The 13,710-nt window shown below is 38.0% G+C and overlaps 1 protein-coding gene across 1 annotated transcript in view; it reads left to right on the top strand.

The window, feature by feature from the left end:
- The first annotated feature begins 321 nt into the window (after positions 1 to 321).
- WSB1 (WD repeat and SOCS box containing 1) overlaps positions 322 to 13,710 on the top strand; it is a 16,475-nt gene continuing 3,086 nt past the window's right edge. Inside the window, exons 1-6 of the mRNA XM_008589057.1 lie at positions 322 to 675; positions 5,184 to 5,352; positions 6,283 to 6,551; positions 8,153 to 8,284; positions 10,727 to 10,827; positions 13,045 to 13,217. Of these exons, the coding sequence (XP_008587279.1) occupies positions 636 to 675; positions 5,184 to 5,352; positions 6,283 to 6,551; positions 8,153 to 8,284; positions 10,727 to 10,827; positions 13,045 to 13,217 (884 nt within the window). The 5' untranslated portion in view covers positions 322 to 635. The remainder of the gene's footprint in view (positions 676 to 5,183; positions 5,353 to 6,282; positions 6,552 to 8,152; positions 8,285 to 10,726; positions 10,828 to 13,044; positions 13,218 to 13,710) is intronic.

Below are 13,710 nucleotides of genomic sequence, written 5' to 3'. Positions count from 1 at the left end.
TCTTTCAGCTGTGGACTAATATGTACTATACAATTCTCTACTTGCCCTTTTCAAAGGCACTTCGACTTATAAATGCCACGCTGGGGCATCCTGGCAGGGAAAACGCCACTGGGTTACAAGCACAGCCAGTAGACTCGTCCTCCGCGGTCCGTCCGCAGCCCCACAGGGTTACGGTGCTCCTCCGCCTCCGCGCTCTTCCTGGTTTCCCTCACACGGGCCTCCAGACAACGCCCGCGTGCGCCCTGCCCTGGCCGTCACGTCCCGTACGTCGGGGGGCGGGGCCCTGGTTTATGACGTCACCAACCACGCCCCCCAGGCCCCGATATTATCCGGGCCGTCCGCCATTTTGTCTCCAGTGTCTCGTTTGCCGTCGAGTGTGTTGGGCGGGTTGTCTTGGTCCATAGGCGGGAGGCAGGGTGTAAGTCTATTGTCTGTGTTTGACACTCTAGTTTGGTTCGAGGCCTGCCGGAGCTGTCCCGGGGCCGTCAACAGAAGCCGCAGCTACCGCCCCCGCCCCTCCCCTTCCCTCCGTCCCCGGGCGGGAACGAGCCGGTGTCACGCCCCTCAGCGCTCCCGGTTCCCTTCTCTGTCGTTGCGTCCGCATCGTGTCCCCGGAATCAGACGGTGACCCATAGATGGCCAGCTTTCCCCCGAGGGTCAACGAGAAAGAGATCGGTGAGGAGTGGGGCTGTGGGTGAGCGCGCGGGGGCTGAGGAGAGGCAGGGACTCCCCGGAGGAGGTTTGGGAGGAAGCGTCTCTGAGTCAGAGGGAAGAGCTCGAGGGAGACGGGGCCGAGCCCTTGAGCGAAGAGGAGGAAGCGGCACCGCGGGTGGGTGCCTGCGGCAGGGGGCGGTGGTGAGGGGCCGACGTTGGTGCCGCGTCCACTGTGCGCCTGGCACGCAGGGGCGAGCCCGGGGGCGAACACTCCGCCCCCAACCCCCACCACGCCCGGGCCGCGGTTTCTTCATCAGAGTTCCTCGCAGGGCCCTTATCCTGGGATTCTCTTGGCTCAGGGCTTGCTTGGGCGTCGAGTGGGCAGGGAAGGGTTACTCCCAGGGGTTACTGGCAAGTCTCGGGGGCTCTAAGTTAAGTTTAAGATGGGAAAAGTAAACTTGTGTGTTCTGAGCTGCGGTAAAAAGAGAGGGAGGGTCCTCATGCATACCAGCCACTTCTAAATGAGAAATGTGCCAGCAGCCTGGAGAAAGTAATTTGAAAAATGGTATGGCTTTAAGCAAGGCAGCGGTCCAGGGAGGAGACTTTCAGAATTATCTTTCAGACACATGGAAGGAACAGAGTGGTTGGGCGGAGTGACAGAAGAGCAAACTCTGGAAAGGCTTTTCTGGCTTAGTGGCTAGCCTGGCCACGCTGAAAACAGGGTGATCAGCGTTGAAGGTTGTGCGTCCAGACCTACTCAGTGGCTCAGTTGAAAGAGCCTCACATTATTTAAATCCTCTCTTAAAGTAAAATAACTGGAACAGCTTTGGGGAGTGTTGAGGTGCTGTGCACTGATTGATATGCTTCGTAAGCACTGATCTTTGCTGTATTAAATAAAAATTGGCAGTGGCTGCTGAGCACAGAGCCCTTTGCATTTTCCTGCTCTTGAAGTAAATGTATGCCTTTACTAAATAGATGGAGGAGTATTTCTAGAGAAGGGGAGAAGCTGAAGTAGCCAAAACGCCCTATATCCTGTATGTGGGTGAATTTTTATATCTAGAAACAGCTCTTAGGATTCTGGACTTTTGTTCTCTTAGGGGGATATGGTTGAATGGCTGATTAGGAGGGGACTTTAACCCTGGTTTTAATAACTCTTTTAAAGATAGAACACAAAATTCGTGTCCAGTTTTTAACTGTTTCTCTTTTTTTTGAAGTATTTGGATACAGGGTAAAACATTTATTTCTCTTTATAGTTTTGTATCTGTGAGTAAGGACTTAACTTTTTCACTTTTCTCGGGTGTTAATTTTTGCCAGGCCAAGTTTGGTTTCTCAAGTACATACTGAGAATGGAGGCAAGATTCCATGAATGATTAAAGACTTCCGTAAGACAGGGAGTTGCTGCCTTGAGCTACTGCCCTCTTTCAAAAGGCACTGCCACGGATCATCCCTTTCTGGTTATGAAATTGCAGGGTAGAATGTGATGAAGGAGCTAAATTTGGTTTGCTTGGTTCAGCAGTGACTTAGATGATGTGTTACTACTGTACAGATATTAATAATGTAGTATTGTATCTTGTGGCTGATTTCCCATGGCAGGAAGCTTTTTCCTTATACAAAGTCATTAAATCATACATTTCTTAGGGTGTTAACATTAAACAGTTGCAGGTAATATAATAAAAGTTGAACTTAGAACTTTTTTTTTTTCGAAGTGCTTTTACAGGTTTATAATATTGTACCAAGAAGCATTTATGTAAAGTGCTTAAAACGTTCTATTAAAGTGCAAAACTCATTTGATATGCCTGTTAACCAGCAGGGAAACACAATCAGGGCAGTTATTAGTAAAATACTTGTGACAGTGTAATGTATTTATTTGGCAGTTTTTTTAGAATGATCCCATTTCTTGAATTTTTATATATTCAAAAATAGATTAGGTTATTATTTCATGGTCTTTGCTATTTGGACCAGTTTTGTAGTAGTTAATTTATTACCATTCTTTATACAAGAGGAATTTCATGATTGTGGCCAAGGTTAAAAGAAGAATAATGCAAAGTAACCTTAAAATACAGACTAAAAAAATATCTTTTATGGGAAATTTAGTCTTGCCTATGTTTGCTAAGGGAGAGCTGAGTTCTAGTCTAATTTACCAGATGTTTTTGAAGTTGAATGCAAGGTCTGTTCCTTGTATACGAGTTAATATAAGTATTCTCAGTTTAACTAGGGGCTTTCTCTTTTTAAGATAATGCTTGCCCTTTTCTTAGTTGAATTTTAAAACTCACTTCCCATATTTGTGAGCTTGCCTTTTTTTTTTTTAACCTAAAACTTAGGGGTTTTAAAAAACCCAAAAAAAGATTTTGGTAAGGGTTGCAAATTCAGAAGCCATGCATATAAAGAACCCTAGTGAAATGACCGTGTAAGACTGGTAGTCTTAAAAAATGTAAGGAAACCTGGAGCAGCACGCCCTTTCTGACATCATTTGTATATTTAAAAAACCATTCGACAGGCCTTCAGTTTGTGAATTTTGTATTAAGGAAGTTATGTAACTGCTAGTAAAGTTAATATCACCTTATGCTCATTTTTTTTGTTTTTGTTTTTGTTTTTTTGTGGCTGGCTGGTATGAGGATCCAAACCCATGACCTTGGTGTTGTGGGTGTGCTTTAAACAACTGAGCTAACTGGTCAGCCCCTCCTTATGCTGTTTCAATACTAGTGGGGTGGGGGGTGGGGGGTCTCTGCCACTTTGAAACCACACCTGAAGTATTGTGTTTAGTGATGAGGGCCTCTGTTAGCTGGAGTTTATCCAGAAAAGTATGATGAAGTTAAGATGGGGGATGGACTTAAAACCATGTAACCTAAGGAATGATTGAAAGAATTAGAGAGATTGTAGCCTGGCCAAAAGATTCAGTTGCTGCTGTCATGGTTGTCTTCAGTATACAGTATATGGATGTAATATGAGAGCAAGCTTAGGTTTATTCTCTTAGGTCATTATCAGGACTAAGTGAGTGGAGTGGTAGGAGGGTGATTTTGAGTGATTAAAAGGAAAAATTTCTGATCATCTCAGCTATACCAAAATAGAATAAGCCTTATTAGGTATTCTTATTAATGAATATCGTAGAAAAATTGTTCTCAAGGGTCTTGTTTTTGTTTTTTAAATAATACTTATTTGTTAATGTATTAACTGAGCAAGGAGCATGTTTAAATCACTTAAGAATGGGAGCTTATACATGTGCTTTCATATTCATTCAGTAAATATTTACTGAGCACCTGTCATATGCCTGGTGTTACTAGCTATTGATGGAGCACACATTCTGACTGCAACTGTCACTGAATGGAGTACATCTTGGGGGTTTGTGTGTATATAATTACAGTTTAGTTGTTGGAAAAGAAAATTTAAGCCAAAAACACATTATCATACACTGTGGAGTTGACTAGACAACCAACCACAAAATGGATGATAGGGAAGCTAAACTGGCAATAACTTAAAAAAGGAAAAATGGCAAAACTTGAAATCAAGACTAACCGAAGACAGTATTGTTGATACCTTGATAAAGAAGATCCTTTCCCCAAATTGAGGAAATTCCAGTTGTTTGCATGTGCACATTGCAGTAGGAGATTGTTGGTTATACTTTTTGTTAAATATGGAAGTAATATTCTCTATATACTCTGATAACACACCAATTTTTGTTATAAATGAAATATTAAGTAACTTTACATTAAAAATGTATGAAATTGTTTCTTTTTTTTGTATTTCTATTTTTGGGTCAGTTTGTGGCCCATTAGGAAGACTCTTGAGGGCCACTGTTTGAGAATCACAAATGCACTGGTTGGGAGGTTGGACAAGACAACCTTTAAGTCTCTTCTAGTTCTGAGGGTTTTGTGTTTTTTTTTGTGTGTGTGTGACCTAGGCCTGCAAAAGATAAGGATATTCATGTTTGAATCAACCATTTTATAGTGCTTTCCTTTTAATAATTGTGTAATATTATATTTTATAGTGGTTTATGGTTTTTGTAAGCTAAACTTAAATTAGGAAGATACTTTTCTTACAAAGTAACTTTAGTCTCATGCATTTTAAGTATTAGTAATTTCGTGAAAACATAATGCAGTACAAAAGTTGGGACCAATAGTTGCTAAGCCCTAATTGGTCATTATGTTATTATTACTTGACTGATATTTTAATTGAAACTTTCTTAAACTTTTGCATTGGGAGATTTTAGAAAATCACTTTACCAAAACTTGAAGATAGTTATTATCCTTGTGGGGTCTTCATACTGCATATCTCTCCTTAGAGGGAAACTTTCTTAAACTTTTGCATTGGGAGATTTTAGAAAATCACTTTACCAAAACTTGAAGATATTATTATCCTTGTGGGGTCTTCATACTGCATATCTCTCCTTAGAGGGTGGGAAGGAAGCAGCACTCATTATATATCCTGTCTACAAAGAAAAGGGAAAAATTCAATCCCAAAGTAATATGGAGGCAGTCTCAAATTCATTGTTGGTGATATATGATATCCTATATTTTTATTTTTCCTTTTAGTGAGAGCACGTACTATAGGTGAACTTTTAGCTCCAGCAGCTCCTTTTGACAAGAAATGTGGTCATGAAAATTGGACTGTTGCTTTTGCTCCAGATGGTTCATATTTTGCTTGGTCACAAGGACATCGTACAGTAAAGCTTGTTCCGTGGTCCCAGTGCCTTAAGAACTTGTAAGACTCTCTTTTCTTTTTTATATTTTGTTGTGGAATTTGCCATTTTCTCTCAGTGTGGGGTAGTAAAAACATTTTTATATTTAAGCTTTTCCTTTATAGATGGTGTTGTATTATGTATGTTTTATCTTTTCAGATTTTGTTTTTTGGCAGCTGGCCAGTGCAGATAAATATGTTTTAATCATAGGCAGAATATTTATTGGAAAACTTGTGTTTAGAATTGTCTGTCCTTATTTATATGTCATAGAATTTTTCTCAAATATTTATGTTTATAAGTTTTTCTGTGTATTAAATGGCAGATTAATTGTGCCTTGTTAGTGTATATATTGTGTTGTGTCATTTTTATGATCTCTTTGCTTGGTGTTCATTGAGTCTGAATATTTTCTGAAAATATTTCTAAAATGTATCATATACTAGATTTAATCTTTCCCTGCTTTTTGTCTAGTAGTCCTTCATGGTTATATTCATTAATGTCCTTATTACATATTACTTTGAGTCTAGAAAGTGTGGGAAACTGACTATTATGGTTTGAGGTTTGTTTTTTTTTTTAAGGTAACTTTCTGGTATCGGCTTGACAATATCTTAAGTTATTGGGTTGTTTTTTTTCTTGTTTATACTTTTGCTTTTAGGGAAAGTAGTCTCAATTGATACAGTGATTTTGAGGAAAATTAGGGAAGTGAATAAGTTATAAACGGCTTTATTCTTGAACTTTTTATCAGACACTGAGATTTTCTATTAATGTGATTTATTTGGTCATTCCCTCATAGTTCAAATAGCAACTTTTCCCCTTCCCAGCTATAGGATTCTGTTGTTATTCAGTATCAATATAATCATATTGAGGTTATTTTAACAAACTTTTATAATTGTTTAATTTCCACAGGAGTCCAGAATAAATAATAATTCCATTTCAATCTGACTTTTTCCTCTCAGTCTCTTGCATGGCACTAAAAACGTTACCAATTCAAACAGTTCAAGATTGTCAAGACAAAATAGTGATGGTGGTCAGAAAAATAAGCCTCGTGAACATATTATAGACTGTGGCGATATAGTCTGGAGTCTTGCTTTTGGATCTTCAGTTCCAGAAAAACAGAGTCGCTGTGTAAACATAGAATGGCATCGATTCAAATTTGGACAAGATCAGCTACTCCTTGCCACAGGGTTAAACAATGGGCGTATCAAAATATGGGATGTATATACAGGTATGGATTCATAGGGGTGTGTGTTTGTGTCTTTCTTAAACAACAGAAATTTATTTCCTCAGAATTGTGGAGACTGGAAGTCCAAGATAAAGATGTCAGCAGGGTTAGTTTTTCCTGAGGCCTTTCTCTGGATTCATAGTTTTAAAAGCAAACCTGATTATTTTATGATGGAGGGCACTATAGGCACTGAAATACATGATTCATTTTAACATACTGAAAAGCAAGAATTGCTGCTCTGAGTATGTCTTTATAGTTGACCCAAATATTATCTTCCTCAGCTCTTGGATTTAATTTAGGAAAACTATAATACAGAGTTCACAATGCTTGATCACTCTTCAAAGAATATTGTAGGAGGAAGGGCATGTCTAGGGAATGTTTTAGTTAATTATCACTTATAAACTAGTAATTTAGTTTATGACTCAAATAGCAAGGCGTATTCTTACATACTTTTTCAGTGATTGATAGCTTAGAGGCTTTCAAGGCAAATCATGTTTTTAATAATCATTATCTAGCCTTTGGGATATTTTAGTAACAGTTTATCTAAAGCCTAACTAGATAGGTTGAGAATTTAAATTCTTTGAACAGTTAAAAATAAATGTGTTGTTCACTGCGTAAAACGGTGTCTGCATATATTATGTACTCAAAAATGTAAAGGATTTCTTTAAATGAGCATTAAAACAATCTGTATATCAGAACACAGCAAGTGATACAAACATTGAATGGGGATAGTCAAAATTTGATTGGGTTATTGAAAAAAATTTAAGGTAAACACAGATTTTCCTAGAAAACAACTCTTTTAGTATTAGATAAATAAAATACATTTTTCCCACTGGATTATGTACAAAAATTAAGGTTGTTGTGGGATAGTTTGGGGAGTTTGACAGTCCATTAGTAACTCAAGGCCAAGGAAATACAAGCAGAGGAATGATTTGATTTTACATTTTAAAATTGTGCTGTTTAGGGCCGGCCCGTGGCTCACTCAGGAGAGTGCGGTGCTGATAACACCAGGGCCGCGGGTTCGGATCTTGTATAGGGATGGCCGGTTGCCTCACTGGCTGAGCGTGGTGCAGACAAGACCAATCCAAGGGTTAAGATCCCCTTACTGGTCATCTTAAAAAAATAAAATAAAAAATTGTGCTGTTTATTAAAGACTTAGAAAATGATAATAATGTAGGTACTGTTCTTTTTCTTTTGGTGGCTGTCTGGTGCAGGGATCAAACCCTTGGGCCCATGGTGTTATCAGCGTTATGCTCTAACCACCTGAGCTAATCGGCTAGCCCTGCAGGGGCTTTTCTTGATATGAGATTAACTCGACCTAGGAGTTTGTTTACATCTCAGAAATTCCTTTTTAATTTCTAATAAACTTAGGTTTTGCTATCTTGGAAGGAATCTATTTTAAAATAATGTAAACAGTGAATCTTTAAAGGTAACAATAATAGCAGTAATAAGTAAGTAATTTCAGACTTGGTAAACTAAGGAGGTGTCCAAGAATTTCTATTCTTTTTTTTTTTTTAATGGTGAGCAATCCTATTTTTCAAAAGTATAAGCTGATAAAAAGTACTAATATTGTCTTTTTTTTTTTTCCCTTCCATCACATTTAGGAAAACTCCTCCTTAACTTGGTAGATCATACTGAAGTGGTCAGAGATTTAACTTTTGCTCCAGATGGGAGCTTGATCCTAGTGTCAGCTTCAAGAGACAAAACTCTCAGAGTGTGGGACCTGAAAGATGATGGTAGGTCTTTTTCAAGGCTATGCAAAAGGATTAATTTCTTGATATTACCATTGAGAGGTATTTGGGAGCATCCGGGGCATTTAACTTTAAAAATGGCATATGATCAAAGTTTCCTTTTCCCTGCTTAATCCTTTTGTCCCTTTCCCTTTATAGGTCAAACAAAAACCCAAATGTCATCTAGAATAGGAGCCAGCAGTTACTGTCAGCAATTTGATATTATTCAGAAACTAACCACACAGATCTGTATCAATTATTTGAAGACAAAATCTGGATCAGTTTTAGGGTTGTATATGAACTTGTCTGTGTTAGTTTTCTTTATTTTAGGGAGGGTTATTGACTTCCTGCATTTGCTTAGTGAAAATTTAAGTAGGTCTGGAAGTAACAATCAGATATAATTTAATAATCTAATAAAGTTTAGATTAAAACATGATTTGCATATCATAACTTATAACGTGTAAATGCTAATAAGCATAACAACAAGTTGGATAAGTTAAGGAAGAAATTCCTTTTAAAAAGTAAAGACTTACCCTCCAATATAATAGAAAGGTATGTCAGTGTCATGTAGTCAACTTTTTCTGAAACCTTGATATTTGTGATGCTTATTACAAAGTTGTGGAGAGGCTACCTTGTTGGAGAGCACCAGAGATGAGCATTTCTTCTCCCTTTTTATCCCCTAATGAAAGAGTTAAATTTTTTTTTTTTTTTTTTTTAAAAAGGTGACCAGTAAGGGGATCTTAACCCTTGACTTGGTGTTGTCAGCACCACGCTCAGCCAGTGAGCGAACCAGCCATCCCTATATAGGATCCGAACCTGGGGCCTTGGTGTTATCAGCACCGCACTCTCCCGAGTGAGCCACGGGCCGGCCCCAAAAGAGTTACATTTTTAACTAAAACCTTATATTTAAAGATCTGTTGTGCTAAAAACCTCAAGCTGAAGGGTTGCCTAGGGGTAATATAGCTTATATTGAATATAGTAGGAAGCAAAACCCTCAGATTTGGGGGCGTTTTAAGCTGATAGATAGTAACCATTGCTTAATAAAATAATATGCTAACAAACCATGAAGTATACCTCCTCTGCATCTTATCAGTTCTCTACTTAGCTGTGGGGGGCAAAGGGATCCCAGTAGTTAAAATAATTTGATAATTAATTTTAATTTTGTTTTTTTCGGCCATTTTTAATAACTTTAATTAACAATAATAGATATTACTCAATTCATTTCCACTTTTTATAAAAATACTTTAACATATACTTGTACATATTTGTGGGGTACAGTATGTTGTTCCAATACATGCATATACTATACAATTATTCACTTAGGGTAGACAGCATAATTTTGTACCCATTAGTCCATGACTTTTCCTCTGCCCCTCCACCCTTAATTTTCTTTTGTATGTCAGATGGTGCTTGCTTATCTCAACATATTTTCATTTATCTGCATATGTTTTAAGAATGTAGGCTCAGAAAAATGTAAGCTCCAAGAGAGTAGGGACTTTGTCTTACTCACAGCTGTATCCTCAGTGCCTGGCATAGTGCCTAGCATGTAGTCAGCACTGAGTAAATATTTATAAAACTAAGAGTTAAATATACTTAAACATAGTTGTGTGCTGTGGGTATCATACACAAGGACTTTGGAGTGAAATGTAGGTAATCAAAAAGGAAGAAGAATGAGGGGCCGGCCCGGTGGCGCACTGGATAGTGCGCCGCTTGGGAAGCGCGGCGGCGCTCCCGCCCGAGGGTTCGGATCCCACATACAGACCGGTTCCCGCTCACTGGCTGAGCGAGGCGCGGGAGCAACGCCGAGGTTTGCAATCCCGTTGCCGGTCCCCGGTCCGGTACGGGGGCAACACTGAGGGTTGCGATCCGTTGCCGGACACGGAAAAAAGACAAAAGACAAAAAAAAAAAAAGGAAGAAGAATGAAAAGGCATTTTGAAGATGTTCAACAAGTCTCTTAACCTTGCTGTGGTTCAGTTTTTTCATTTGTAGAATAAGGGAATTGGACTAAAAGAATTCTTTTTTTTTTTTTTAGTTGAAACATAATTGACTATATATCTGTGAGGTGTGGTGTTGAATATCCATATATTCAGCATTACACAATGTAATCACTTTTTGTGGCCCTTTACCAATTTCTTGCTATTCTCCCCCTCCCCATTTCCCACCTCTGGTGGCTCAGGACTAAAAGAATTCATAAAGATGTTAAATATTGTAGGTTTATGGATCATGCTGCTTCTGCCTTAGTATCATAATATAAACAAATGGGCATAATTATGTTTTAGTAAAATTTTATTTACAAAAATAAGCAGCTGGTATATATTGCCAACCCCTGTTATAGATTAACTGCTTTCAGCTGTAAAAGTTTGTGATCCCATGATTTATTGCCCTTTTTAAATACTACTCATTTGAAATGGATTCTTGTGTTAACACAGATATTGCTTTATGTTTAGGGAACATGATGAAAGTATTGAGGGGGCATCAGAACTGGGTGTACAGCTGCGCGTTCTCTCCTGACTCTTCTATGCTGTGTTCAGTTGGAGCCAATAAAGCAGTATGTGTCAAAGTTCTTGTACATTTATTGGGAATTGGATTATAATGTGTGAATAATCATTTTAAATCTAAGTAATTACATCTGTGCTCGGTGTCATGAACATCTTAAATAAATGTTTTATTTCATGATGGGGAAGAATTTGCATGAAGCAAATTAAATAAATGTAGTTATTGATTGTGAAGTGAGAGGTTGGATTGCTGTTATATTCATAAAATGAGGGGTGTGTTAAATTTATTTTTTGTAAGATCTAGGAAAGTTTATGGAAAAGATCTAGTCCATATGTTAAGACATTCCCTTGCTAATTATTTTCTTTGTTCTATTTTTTTTGTCCAGTTTGCTGTTTTTAAAGTTTTGAGTCCCAGCTGGTCCTGGACATTTAACTGAAAAAAAGTAACTTAAAAACTGAATAAGAATAAAAATAGCATTCATGTATGTCCTAGAATGAATTGTAGATGAACTCTGATATTATCTGTCTCACATAGCATTCCTAAAGACAGCTTAAGTAAAATGACTCTTTAAGAGGGGTATGCTTATTGATGAACTCTCTTTTAGTTGTTTACCAGCTCTGAGTTAGTATAGTTAAAGGGACCTGAATAGCTTCAGGTATTTATGGAATGATCGAAGTCCAAATACATTTGATGAACACAATACACTTTGAATTAATGGGGTGTGGGAGGCAAGTTAAAATGATTTTATTTAGCCAAGAAGTATGTTAAAATGATAGTTGCTAATGTTGGGAGTTTAGAACAGTTTAGTTCTTTAACAATCGTAAGAAGAACAAAGCTAGATGTTGACATTGCTATTTTAGGCTGTGTGTTTTCCATATGCTTCTTGCTTTCCCTGTCACAGGTGGTGGCAGCAATATTGGTGTGATTGAGGTTATGCTGGCACCACTCGCACACAGGCGCACAATGGTGTTAGCTGGGCAGAAAGAGTGGCATCTCTGGCTACCGGGCTGGGGGCGACCTTTACCATAGGATGAAGTAACCTTGCATTCGGCTGCAAGGTGTACTGTACGTACACAGGTGCTGGTCGATGTCCACTTTCTGCTTTTCTTTCTTTCTTTTTTTCTTTTTTAAAATAATTTCCCCCATGGTGAAATCCACTGACTCCTCCGAGTAAATTGATCTTCCAGTTTGATGGAATTGGGAGTCTAACAAATGAAACCAATTTAATGTAAAGTAATTGGCTTGCAAATGGTTTCTCTGTGTTGTTTTTTGAAGTTCTTTAAAGATACCTTAAGTCTTTGATCCAGTTTAAAATTTGTACTTCCTTTCCTTTGGAAATAATATATTGTGTCTGTGCAGAAAAAAAGTAGCGAAAAAGGATTGCTTTACTCCAAGAGGAGGAGAGATTATCTTATTAGAATTATTACAAACCTTCAAGCTCACATTTAATATAATAGAGTGAAGTAAACCTTCGAATTCTACTTAGAGCTATTCTGCACAGTCTAACTACTGATCTTTAGAATCTAAAACTGTATGTGAACTTGTTCTCAAGTAATTTAACTGTTTTATACTTAAAATGACTAATGATTGTGATCAGTTTGGGAGAAATAAGATTGGTAAATCTTGATTCACAGAAATGTTGTAATTGTATTATTTCTATAAAATAGCATTTTCATTTTGTAATGTGATTTAAGATCCTTGTTGTTTGCCAAAGAAATTTCATTTGGCTGTGAAAATTCTCTTTGCTTGCAGTATCTGTTTCTCTTCCTAGGCTCACGTTGGTGACCCAAGCCTATTGTAAACAAGTGATTATCTCAAAGGGAGATGCCAATGGAGTAACAATTTGTTAACCTTACGTTTTCTGTCTGTATATTTTTTTAAAATTTGGTAGTTTATGGAAAAAAGAGAAAGGGGGTTTGTAGTACTTAACCCTATTTATTTCTGTATATTTTAGTTAATTAGTTTTTGGAATAAATGGATTTCAGTATAACTTTGTGGTTAAATTGCATTGCCTTTATTTTATGTTTAGGCTTATTTTTTAATTAACATTTAACAGAAACATTTGAAATAGAATTTGCATGTCTGCTTTAATTAACTTAAAGACTGATTTTAATCGACTGTGACACTGAGCATATTCTTTAAATTACTCGTAATTTATATTGTTTAATTTAATATAATCTTAATTAAATTTAGCAGTTTTAGTTTAAGATGTGCCATTTTGTCCTCTGTGTATCTGAATGAAGCTATAACATTTGCCTTTTTATTGCAGGTTTTTCTTTGGAATATGGATAAATATACCATGATACGGAAACTAGAAGGACATCACCACGATGTTGTAGCTTGTGACTTTTCTCCTGATGGAGCATTACTGGCTACTGCATCTTATGATACTCGAGTATATATCTGGGATCCACATAATGGAGACATTCTGATGGAATTTGGGTAGGTATAGCATGAACTATTTTAGTCTATAGTTTATCTCCAAGACTTTTTTTTTTTTTTTGTCTTTTTCCGTGTCTGGCAACGGATCGCAACCCTCAGTGTTGCCCCCGTACCGGACCGGGACCGGCAACGGGATCGCAACCCTCGGTGTTGCCCCCGCACCTCGCTCAACCAGTGAGCGGGAACCGGTCTGTATGTGGGATCCGAACCCTCAGCGGGAGCGCCGCCGCGCTTCCCAAGCGGCGCACTAGCGCAGTGCGCCACCGGGCCGGCCCTATCTCCAAGACTTTTATACGGTATGAATAATTAGAATCACTAACATGAAACCTAAAACTACAGTCTATCATAATTTAAAATTTTGGTACTATTTAAGTGCTTGAATAATACAAAGCTTTAAATACAAATTCTTTTTTCATTTTTAAAATTAATTTATTTTTCCCTTATTCAATCTCTCCCGAGCCCCCCTCCTTCTCCCCCCCCCCCCCCCCCCCCC

Source organism: Galeopterus variegatus, unplaced genomic scaffold (genome assembly GCF_000696425.1).
Source record: "Galeopterus variegatus unplaced genomic scaffold, G_variegatus-3.0.2 Scaffold134, whole genome shotgun sequence".
In the NCBI taxonomy this organism is placed as follows: Eukaryota; Metazoa; Chordata; class Mammalia; order Dermoptera; family Cynocephalidae; genus Galeopterus; species Galeopterus variegatus.
The sequence above is the reverse complement of the archived record's forward strand: the minus strand, read 5'-3'. Positions and strand labels throughout refer to the sequence as shown.